The 12172-nt window shown below is 40.8% G+C and overlaps 1 protein-coding gene and 1 pseudogene across 1 annotated transcript; both read right to left on the reverse strand.

Moving 5' to 3' along the window:
- LOC135554730 (ubiquitin carboxyl-terminal hydrolase 36-like) overlaps window positions 1-3692 on the reverse strand; it is a 75764-nt pseudogene extending 72072 nt beyond the window's left edge.
- Window positions 3693-7090: 3398 nt separating this feature from the next.
- LOC135554731 (metalloproteinase inhibitor 2-like) lies at window positions 7091-11044 on the reverse strand. Its single transcript, XM_064987167.1, has 4 exons — window positions 10910-11044; window positions 10695-10803; window positions 9879-10003; window positions 7091-9363 (listed from the first exon to the last, which is right to left on the reverse strand). Exons 1-4 carry the CDS (start codon window positions 11027-11029, stop codon window positions 9166-9168), a joined length of 552 nt encoding a protein of 183 aa, XP_064843239.1. The 5' UTR covers window positions 11030-11044; the 3' UTR covers window positions 7091-9165.
- Between the last annotated feature and the right edge of the window lie 1128 nt (window positions 11045-12172).

Raw genomic sequence — 12172 nt, forward strand, 5'->3', positions numbered from 1 at the left:
AATACTGGTTGAGGAGTGGAGATGATGTAGTTAATTATTCCTTGCCCACGAACATTTGACTACCAATCAGAGATGATTACATTACAGTCTGCTTTCTCTATGATTTGCTTGACCTTCACTTGAACTCTGTTGAACTCTGCATCCAGCAAATGAGTAGATAAGTAGTCTGGTTGGAGGGGTGTATGCTGGGCAAAGAACATTCATTAATATCTTCCAATACACATTGCCTATGAGCATCAGAGGTGAACGAGTTGCATGCACAGCTCGAGCAAGACATTCAGCAGCATTTCTCTGACTAAGTTCCTCCAATGAGTCAAAAAACCTTCTGATTCCAGGAGGCCCATGAGCTGTTGCTATTGATAAGGTGTCTGATTCACCATTTTCACCTCAAATAGAAGTAGAGGGACTTTTGTCAGAGGTTGCTTATTGTGAGCGCTGAGGGAACTTAATGCACTTGGCCAGATGATTCTGCATCTTTGTTGCATTCTTTACATATGATTTGGCACAGTATTTGCAAATGTGCACAGCTTTTCCTTCTACATTAGCTGCAGTGAAATGTCTCCAAACATCAGATAGGGCCCGTGGCATTTTCTTGTAAAGATTAGAAAAAGGAATTTAAAAAACAAATACAATTCCATGTACAGATAACTATTTAAGCATTTAGATTAAACTCCTTTGTAAGATAAATGTTTTAAAATGAAACATGTATTGAAACAGGTGAATTAACACTCAGTAGACTCAAGCAAGTTAAAACTAACAAGCAGAAATTATTCACAAGTTAGAAATGATTGAAACACTTTGCTGTAGGCTACAATTTACTAGTTTTTATAAATTATGTATGTCATAAAATATATTCACCCCACCCAGTATTGTAATCAAAACTTAACAGAAAGCATGTAGTCCTTGGCTCAGACAGTGTAGTAGTGTGGGTTCAATTGAATCTCATTAGTGTGCAAGATCTTCAGAATCAACTGTACATGTGATGGAAGAACACAATGCAGAGGGTTGCAATTCCATTGAATTGGGCATAGTTTAACCAAAATATGTCACTAGACTAGAATTTCCTTACATGTATCCCACAAAAAAGGTTCGCTGTTATAAGCTAACTTTTTGATGAATTTACACAAAATTCCCCAAATTCACTGGAAAGTTTCCAACCCTAACAAAAAACATCAGAAAAAGAGACTGAGGGGCAAAATACAGACCCTCAAATGGTTGGGATTTGGAGGTGAAAACGTAACATTTAAGCAGCTGCATTCTCTCCACAGCTCTACCAATCTGTCATAATTATGGGTAAATCCTGCCTATTTCCACAATTTCTCATCTTAAAATCTGATATTAAACTCTACTACTACTATTCTTCTATTATTCAGAAATGGTTTACAATACGGACAATTTTCAATTTGTGGCTGTGGTAGCTGTTGGTTTCATCTTTGCCGTCATTGATTGGGTCTCAACATGCTTGCCCAATCGCATCCCTCCTCATACTACAAGATACAACTAAAATGTTCCCGAATATTAAATCAGGACATCCCACCGGGGGTCTGGAGAACGGAACAGCCAAAATCAGTGTCTTGACCCACTCAAACTACACGAATCCCAATGACCTGATCCTTGCCCAAGTTCATAGGATTTCATCTCCAACATGAAAATGTGTCTGGGATGGCAAAAAGGTGTCAAAGATCGTGTAGTGAATGCACAGCAATAACCCACAACAACCAGACTGGTTATGCCGAACATACACCACGCGATTTTGCCATCTTGTAGTATGAGCCGTACTATGTTGCGATTAGCTATTGGCAGCAGTCCATGCCCAATGAGCACTCAGCATGTGAGACCAAAACAATGATGACGAAGAGGAACGCAACAACAACAACTCGCACCCTGTGGACCAAGGTGATGGAAAACGGATTGGTGGATCCTTTTTCAATGGACAGGTTCATTTTACATGGTCAGGTGCTCCAGCTTAGCAACGTTCGCCCATTTAAGAAGATTCCAAGGGTCTTTAAGTAAAATCTCCACTCACCAGGGGCACCGGGCCATGCAAAACAAACTCCACCAATATTACATTGCGTCCTACCATGACAGAAAAAAAAAATCACATTTATTATTATCCATATTCTGTGCACCCATGTCTTTTGGGATGATTCTACACATAATATTGTGCACATTATCTCAACACTAATAAAGCAGCTCAACGTTAGGGGAAAATGCCGACACACTACCACAATAGAAACGCAGGGGGATCAACTAAGGAACCATTGTGTAATGTGAGAACCACAGTCCTGGGGTTGAAGATTGATTGAATTAAAGATTTGGGACAAGGAGACATGTAAATGTGAGCACATCCAAGTTGTTACGATTGTATTAGTCGTGTGCCACAAATAGCTAACTGTACAAATGCATCCAAGTTGTTACGATTGTATTAGCTACTTGCCACAAATAGCTAACTGTTAGTATTACAAACCGGCTTCTGATAAGGCTAAGTCGTCCGTATGTTTCGACTAGGAGGTTCAGCATGGAAGATGCTGAATCTGAAGTCTTAACATCGGCTATAAACCCAGCGAGTCCCATTGCTGGACATGGACATTTTCAAACACTGAACTTCTGTTCGGGAAACTAGCAAACTTCCCTGACTGAGACTTGACCAGTGTTTACAAAAAAAGTATGCACGGGATTGTGAAGTGTAGCTAGCAAGTTAACCTAGCTATTCCAGTAATATACGGTTTACTAGCTCGCGCTCTGCCCCTTAAGTACAACAATACCATAGTTCACTAGCTCTCGGCCATCTACTGCAAAGTTAACATGTGTTTGTAGATTGCTAGTTCGCTAAATAAGATACCGCGACGAAGTCGCTAGCAAAGATTTTACAGACAGAGCAAGTTAACTAGCCAGCCATGTTGGCTGCAGTAACTACTAACGTTACATAGTAAGTCAGTAGCTAGAAAGCCAGGTTAGATAGACATTCTAGCTAGCTTAGCCATCAAACGTTAACTAATCTGCAAAGTGAGCCAAATACATTGCAATTTCTGTGACATTATCTTTATTTAATTGTTATGGGGCCTCGTTCAATATGTACTTATCTGTGTATCTAACTTGCTATTTAGCTAGCCAGCTTGCCCAATGCAATGTAATTAGCTTTTCTATCGTCGCTAGTCGAACCTGGTCTGGTCAAAATGTCTCCACGCGGAGTACTATGGGTCACGGAGAGGCAAATGTTAGCTAGCATCCGAGTTGGAAACACGTAACTTTAGTTACTACGCTAGCCGATAAACAAACAGGCTTTAGATGAAGGAGAATAGTTAACGTTATTCGTTACATGTATCTATTTGTAACAAGTGAAAACTGACACTGAATGGGTAACTAGCTAGCTAACAAAAATAACCACGTAACATCAGCAAGCTAACTGTTTACTGCTAGCTTTCTGGTTAGCAACTTTGCTAACGACTAACGTGGCGTCTCGATGCTGCAATGTGGTTAGCTAGCTACCCCCCAACCTCCTCACAATATCCGTCAGATGTTTAGTCCTTATAAAAACAGATCGATAGACTGATCATTCTTAAATATCATTAGTAACACTCACCTTAAGTTCAATCATCCGAAAACGACGACTGTTTGGCGATAAAGACACTCTGCCTGGCTACAGTTCCTTAATTGTGTTACATTCTTTCCACCATGCTGCATTCTGAGAGGGTGTGGGCAAGCATGACTGACAGATTTGTGAAGCCAATGAAAATGCAGGTTAGCAAATCAAATCAAATTGTATTTGTCACATGCGCTGAATACATCATGTGTAGACCTTACCGTGAAATGCTTACTTACAAGCCCATAACCAACAATGCAGTTTAATAAATAGATTTAGGAAAATATTTACTAAAAAAACTAAAGTAAAACATTCAATAAAAAGTAACCCAATAAAATAACAATAACAATAACGAGGCCCTATGCAGGGGGTTCTGGTACCGAGTCAATGTGGGGACACAGGTTAGTCAAGTTAATTTGTACATGTAGGTAGGTGTAGTGACTATGCATAGATAATAAACAGCAAGTGTGTGTGTGTGTGTGTGTGTGTGTGTGTGTGTGTGTGTGTGTGTGTGTGTGTGTGTGTGTGTGTGTGTGTGTGTGTGTGTGTGTGTGTGTGTGTGTGTGTGTCAATGTAAATAGTCTGGGTGACCATTTGGTTAATTGTTCAGCAGTCTTATGGCTTGGGAGTAGAAGCTGTTAAGGAGCCTTTTGGACCTAGACTTGGTGCTCCGGTACCGCTTGCCGTGCGGTAGTAAAGAGAACAGTCTATGACTTGGGTGACTGGAGGTCTTTGACACATTTTTGGGCCTTTCTTTGACACCGCCTAGTATATACGTACCAGTCAAAACTTTGGACACACCTTCCCATTCAAGGGCTTTTCTTTATTTTTACTATTTTCTACATTGTAGAATGATAATGAAGACATCAAAACTATGAAATAACACACATGGAATCATGTAGTAACCAAAAAAAGTGTTAAACAAATCAAAATATATTTTATATTTGAGATTTTTCAAAGTAACAACCCTTTGCCTTGATGACAGCTTTGCACACTCTTGGCATTCTCTCAACCAGCTTCATGATGTAGTCACCTGGAATGCATTTCAATTAATAGGTATGTCTTCTTAAAAGTTCATTTGTGGAATTGATTTCCTTCTTAAGCCAATCAGTTGTGTTGTGACAAGATTTTATTTTAATTTGATTTATTACACCTTTATTTAACCAGGTAGACAAGTTGAGAACAAGTTCTCATTTGCAACTGCGACCTGGCCAAGATAAAGCGTAGCAATTCGACACATACAACAACACAGAGTTACACATGGAATAAACAAAACATACAGTCAATAATACAGTAGAACAAAAGAAAACAAAAAGTCTATATACAGTGAGTGCAAATGAGGTAAGGTAAGGAAATAAATAGGCCATGGTGGTGAAGTAATTACAATATAGCAATTAAACACTGGAATGGTAGATAGGGATTGTATACAGAAGTCTATATTATGGCAAGAACAGCTCAAATTAGCAAAGAGAAACAACAGACATGAAGATCAGTCAATCCGGAAAATTTCAACAACTTTGAAAGTTACTTCAAGTGCAGTCGCAAAAACCTTCAAGCGTTATGATGAAACTGAGGACCGCCACAGGAAAGGAAGACCCAGTGTTACCTCTGCTGCAGAGGATACGTTCATTAGAGTTAACTGTCTCTCATGAGGACCGCCACAGGAAAGGAAGGCACAGTGTTACCTCTGCTGCAGAGGATACGTTCATTAGAGTTAACTGTCTCTCATGAGGACCGCCACAGGAAAGGAAGGCAGTGTTACCTCTGCTGCAGAGGATACGTTCATTAGAGTTAACTGTCTCTCATGAGGACCGCCACAGGAAAGGAAGGCAGTGTTACCTCTGCTGCAGAGGATACGTTCATTAGAGTTAACTGTCTCTCATGAGGACCGCCACAGGAAAGGAAGACACAGAGTTACCTCTGCTGCAGAGGATACGTTCATTAGAGTTAACTGTCTCTCATGAGGACCGCCACAGGAAAGGAAGACCCAGAGTTACCTCTGCTGCAGAGGATACGTTCATTAGAGTTAACTGTCTCTCATGAGGACCGCCACAGGAAAGGAAGACACAGAGTTACCTCTGCTGCAGAGGATACGTTCTTTAGAGTTACCAGCCTCAGAAATTACAGCCCAAATAAATGCTTCAGAGTTCAAGTAACAGACACATCTCAACATCAACTGTTCAGAGGAGACTGCGTGAATCAGGCCTTCATGGTTGAATTGCTGCAAAGAAACCACCACTAAAGGACACCAATAATAAGAAGAGACTTAATTGGGCCAAGAAACACATGCAATGGACATTAGACTGGTGGAAATGTGTCCATTGGTCTGATATGTCCAAATTTGAGATTTTTGTTTCCAACCGCTGTGTATTTGTGAGATGCAGCGTAGGTGAAATGATGATCTCTGCATGTGTGGTTCCCCACCGTGAAGCATGAAGGAGGAGGTGTGGTGCTGTGGGGGTGCTTTGCTGGTGACACCGTCAGTGATTTATTTAGAATTCACCCTTAGTCAGCATGGCTACCACAGCATTCTGCAGCGATACACCATCCCATCTGGTTTGGGCTTAGTGGGACTATCATTTGTTTTTCAACAGAACAATGACCCAACATACCTCCAGGCTGTGTAAGCGCTATTTGTCCAAGGAGGAGAGTGATGGAGTGCTTCATCAGATGACCTGGCCTCCACAATCACCCGACTTCAACCCAATTGAGATGGTTTGGGATGAGTTGGACTGCAAAGTGAAGGAAAAGCAGCCAACAAGTGCTCAGAGCCGCCCAAAATCCATCTCGCTCCATCTTGTCCCACTGCCGGCCACTGGGCTTCCTCTCATCATATTTGGTGGTGAGTGGAAACGCCAAACGGATGCCTCAGATTCATACATCCGGTGAAACATATGGCTCATTGTTCTATCTGTGGTAACGTGCTGGAAATCCAGAGGATTTGATTGATATAATTGAAAACACAGTGCTTGGCTGTTATGTAGCAACATGAATTATGGCATGTTATTATGTATTTCTTGTTTTTAATTTCTAAATAAATGTATCATACTCCCCCAATTAAATGTTTTTTTATATAAGAATATGAATCACTTATTGTGCACATGCAATCTCAAATAAGAGATGCCCTCAATTTAGAATGTGAACTTTTGAATCTAACATAGCCTTGAACTGTCACATAAACATTAATGGACCTCTACCATTTTCAATGACCCCGACACTAAAGTTTATTCCATCCCGTGATTTTGACCACTTTCTTCATGTGGAATGTCGTACTAATGGTACATTTCCAGTGTATTCCAGAGGAAGGCACTCTGTAATCAAATACAGTCAACACGGGCAGGCACATAGATCTGTCAGCAGGAGGAGCCATTGTACCACCGTAAGAATTCAGCATGACGAACAACTCAAATATGGGCATAATAATTATTATTATAATAATGGGTGAAATATTGTGTCATATAAATTCTGCTGCACAATTGCTGAACAAGTAAATAAACACATCAGATGTATATCTAAACTTTTATTTGTATCGTCTGTCCAATGTCTGAAGATACCATACAGTCCCAATGACACAAGGAGTCATATGCATGCAAAACAATTCAGTTGCTTCTCCACAGTCTCATGTGGATCGAGCACGAGTCGTCCAATTTCATTCTACTTTTCTGCTAGTATTACATAAAGAGACACTAATACAGAATTGATACCATTTACATTACAGGAGAATTTCATATTTTTTACGTGGATATACAAGTTTGGAGTTATATGATACAGTATCCCTGTCCTGTCGGCAAATGATTGATAAGTTATTATAGCAGTACAACATTGTGTTCAGTTTTTACTGAAGTAATACAACTGTAATTGTAGATGAACCTCTTGTAGAGGACGGGTCATGGTGAAGCAGAGCACCGGTAACCAACAAGCTACTCTGACAGGCTGGGTTCAAACCCAGGTGTCCAATGCACCACAAGACTATGTTGGCCCGCTAAGCTAAAACCTTGGCAATAGCTTGGGAGCTAATACAAGTCTTCAGTGGAGATTATGGCATGCTACAATATGGGTCTGATCTGTTTTGTGAAGTTACTACGTGGACTGTAAAGTGAACAGAAAACTGTGCCAAACATATTCCCTATACCCCAATCACAATTCGAGAATATTCACACACAAAAAGTTTGTGTTTTTTTACAAAGAACACATGTAATTTGCAAAAAGGTATAACGAGTCTCCCAATTTTTCTAATGAAATATGTTCTTACACAGAGGCATTACACCAAGAGACAAAACAACCAAAGCAAAATATTATAATTATACCAGAACTAAACAAATATAAAATACGTACATAACAAAAAAATGGAAGATTCAATGATCTTGTTTTCAGACTGTACTGTGTGGCATGTGCAGTGTAGTTATATAAACATAGCAGCCAGGTTTACAGTCTCCGTTGCAGAGAAATCAACAAAGGGTTTTGTCCATAGTAAGACCTTAGATAAGCCAGTTAATATTATAATAGGAATGATGAAGCACTTCTAGTTATACGACACAGCACCTATTTTTTTAGACCACTCCTGTCTAGTACATTAAAATTAACAGAATATTTATCCCACCGAAGAATATATACCAAGAATAATATTATCAGACTTATGAAGCAAGGAAGAAAGAATCTGAGCAGCGGAGGCTGGTGGGAGGAGCTATAGGAGGACGGGCTCATTGTCATGGCTGGAATGGAATAAATGGAACGGTATCAAACCAGATGTTTGACTCGTTCAATTTATTCCATTTCAGCTATTATAATGAGCCCATCCTCCTATAGCTCCTCTCACTAGCCTCCACTGCATCTGAGTGATGTTTAATTTGGTTAATGACATTACAAAACTGAAGCCCTGGTTTCAACCTAAACTACTTCAGGGCTATGTTCAGGAGGCTCGTGTTGAATGTTGTAGGCAAAGGTTGAATGTTGCAGATAGAAATGCCATGAATAGAGCTTACATGATTCCTTCCTTTATGTCAGAGAAACATGTTTGTTCTTCATGTATTTAAACATACGATCTGAACGTTCTACAATATTGTGCCCTGCTGAACATGCCCCAGGCTTTAGGATGGTATTTTTTTAGGAATAATGTTCTATTTAGAAACACGACCACATCGGCCAACAACACTTTGATATCACCCTTTTGGGTTTCAATAACACCTTTGGTTCCAGTTTAAAAGCGAGCGACAAATGAACGGCACAAGATCAATTAATAGTTGAAGCTCTATATTTGATTTGTAGTTTATTTTTATTGCACTTGTACAAGAAGTGACCAGTAAGAGCTTTTAGAGCGGCGAGGGTCAGAAAGTGCTGTTTTCTCCAGATTGCTGCTCTCTTGCATACAGACTATTTCCTGCAACCTGTCACCTGACCTCTCTATGTGACATCACAACTGGACAAGTCAATATGGGTCTTGGAATTCATTGTTATTAACTACTTCACTGATTCATTTAATCATAATTATTTGGATTTGTAGCTTTGTGTACTTTTGTTTTTTCCATGTATTAATTGCAGACATCTTTTGTCACTCTGAACAGTGAGTGGATGGCCTGAAGAGTTTAGGGGTCTTCAATATCCAGGAACTCCTTCTTGGGTGGTGCTATCCCCCTGTACCAGGCACAGGACCCATCGCTCCTATTGATACAGGCAAAGTGTTGGGCCTGGGGACCGCTGTGGCTCTTTTCCATCACCCAGTCTGTCCACAGACACTCCTCTGGGGCGCTGATCGTACAGGGGATGGAAGTGCAGCGGATGATCTGTGGATCGGAGCAGAAAGAGAGAAAGACCAAGATCACCGACTGATCATTACCCCAATTCTCTAGTGTTTGCCAATGTGACCAGAGTAATCTTTTTAAGAAAATGTGCTGTGTAAATATTGAACATTGACATGATGACTCCTTGCTGTCCCCAGTCCACCTGGCCGTGCTGCTGCTCCAGTTTCAACTGTTCTGCCTTATTATTATTCGACCATGCTGGTCATTTATGAACATTTGAACATCTTGGCATGTTCTGTTATAATCTCTACCCGGCACAGCCAGAAGAGGACTGGCCACCCCACATAGCCTGGTTCCTCTCTAGGTTTCTTCCTAGGTTTTGGCTTTTCTAGGGAGTTTTTCCTAGCCACCGTGCTTTAATTGCTTGCTGTTTGGGGTTTTAAAACTTTGAGATATCAGCTGATGTGCTATATAAATAAATTTGATTTGATTTGATTTGAACAAAACTGGTGTACTGTAATGTTCCTATAATTCCCATCAAACACACCCACACACACCTTGCACTTGCAGCCACTCTCATAGCGTTGAGTCAAGCTCTTCTTTTGTGTGGCACTCATGGCCTCCCAAGACTCAATAAAGTCACACAGTGTTACATGCATGGTTCCATCCGTCTCCAGTTTGCCTGCAGACAGAGGAGATAGTGAGTCTATGTCCCATAGAGAAAACATACTGATACAGACAGGAACACTGGAACTCTTCGAGTGGGTAACACTTTATAATAACCTGAATAAGCATTCATAAACTATTTATAACAACTAGTGTACATAAATACTTCAAATCAATTAATATTTCAATATTTATAAACATTTATAAGAATTATAAAATGGTTCATTCAAAAGCCTGTGTAACATTTGTCATGATTCATTTAGAAATCTGCAGTTCCAACAATAACAAAGCAGACAACCCGCCACGTTTTTGGTACAAAGCTGAGGGATGGGGCTGAAGAAACGGAACCACCCTCAAATTCAGACAGAGCTATGGAGGCAAACACTGACCATGCATGTGATTAAAATGAAAACAAGCTTGTATTTTGGGTTCTGATGGGGCACAACAGTTGAACTAAAGACATTACTAATATACAAGCTATATTCTTCAAGAATCAATGGGTATACATCATTCATTTAAAAACAAACATTTATTTAAAAAAAAGTTATTATAAATTAAAGCCTGAAGTTGTACCAAAATGTATTGTCCCAAAGCACTTGTTTTCTCATACTGCATGCAGTCAGTGGGATGGTCATAATGCTGTAAGCAGTTCTTGGTAGTTGAACCAGTGCTGGCAATAGATCTTGGTAACATAGTGAGAACCGCACCTGTGAAGAGATACTCCTTGTTGCCGTTGGTTTCCAGAGTAACGCCACAGACGGCTGAGGAGGGTGCAGTGAAGATGGCGTCGATATCCCGGTCAGGACCTTTGAACATCTATCCAATCACAAGGAGAGGAAGAGAAGGATCTATCAAACATGTCCATATGCAGGTCTGAACTTCACTGACTGCAGAAAGCACCTAATAAAAAGTCTGATCATACCTTGATCTGTTTGATGTCGTACTTGATCCTCTTGATGGTGTTGCCATAGACGTCATTACCAGCCTCAACCACTTTCTTTCCAACCACCTTGGCCCTGATCACTAGAAGAGCGGGAGACATGTTTTAACTCCACTGAAATAATCTCTTTCCGTTTTACTGGTCAGTCAGACACTGATGGTTTAAGGGTGTTATGGGATGGAAGAGAACAACAGTAAAATGCTTTATAGACCCATGTTTTTACCGTCTGTTCAGACTGCATAAGTTGAGACTGGTTGGGTGTAACATATTGGCTCGGTTTGCTCCAAAACAGATGAAAGCCCGTTTTCCCTCCTGGTCCTAGATTCCTCTGGTCGTTTGCTTCTCCTTTAATTCAACACTCCTGGTTTAACTATGCTGCCCTGCCTTTAATTCAACATACCTGGTTTAACTATGCTGCCCTGTCTTTAATTCAACACACCTGGTTTAACTATGCTGCCCTGCCTAATTCAACACACCTGGTTTAACTATGCTGCCCTGTCTTTAATTCAACACACCTGGTTTAACTATGCTGCCATGCCTTTAATTCAACACACCTGGTTTAACTATGCTGCCCTGTCTTTAATTCAACACGCCTGGTTTAACTATGCTGCCCTGCCTAATTCAACACGCCTGGTTTAACTATGCTGCCCTGCCTTTAATTCAACACGCCTGGTTTAACTATGCTGCCCTGCCTTTAATTCAACACGCCTGGTTTAACTATGCTGCCCTGCCTAATTCAACACACCTGGTTTAACTATGCTGCCCTGCCTTTAATTCAACACACCTGGTTTAACTATTTTGTACTGCCTTTAATTCAACACGCCTGGTTTAACTATGCTGCCCTGCCTTTAATTCAACATGCCTGGTTTAACTATGTTGCCCTGTCTGGTCTGCAGATGGTTCAGGTGCCAACCAGGTGCTGGTAGGAAGACTGAGGCACATGAGCGTTTCATCAGCTGTACTCAGAGAGGAATGTGCCTGGCCTGCTCTGAGGAAGCTAGTCAGCTGTAATCTGAGAGAGGAATGTGCCTGGCCTGCTCTGAGGAAGCTAGTCAACTGTAATCTGAGAGAGGAATGTGCCTGGCCTGCTCTGAGGAAGCTAGTCAGCTGTAATCTGAGAGAGGAATGTGCCTGGCCTGCTCTGAGGAAGCTAGTCAGCTGTAATCTGAGAGAGGAATGAGCCTGGCCTGCTCTGAGGAAGCTAGTCAGCTGTAATCTGAGAGAGGAATGTGCCTGGCCTGCTCT

The sequence above is a fragment of the Oncorhynchus masou genome, chromosome 14, assembly GCF_036934945.1.
Source record: "Oncorhynchus masou masou isolate Uvic2021 chromosome 14, UVic_Omas_1.1, whole genome shotgun sequence".
In the NCBI taxonomy this organism is placed as follows: Eukaryota; Metazoa; Chordata; class Actinopteri; order Salmoniformes; family Salmonidae; genus Oncorhynchus; species Oncorhynchus masou.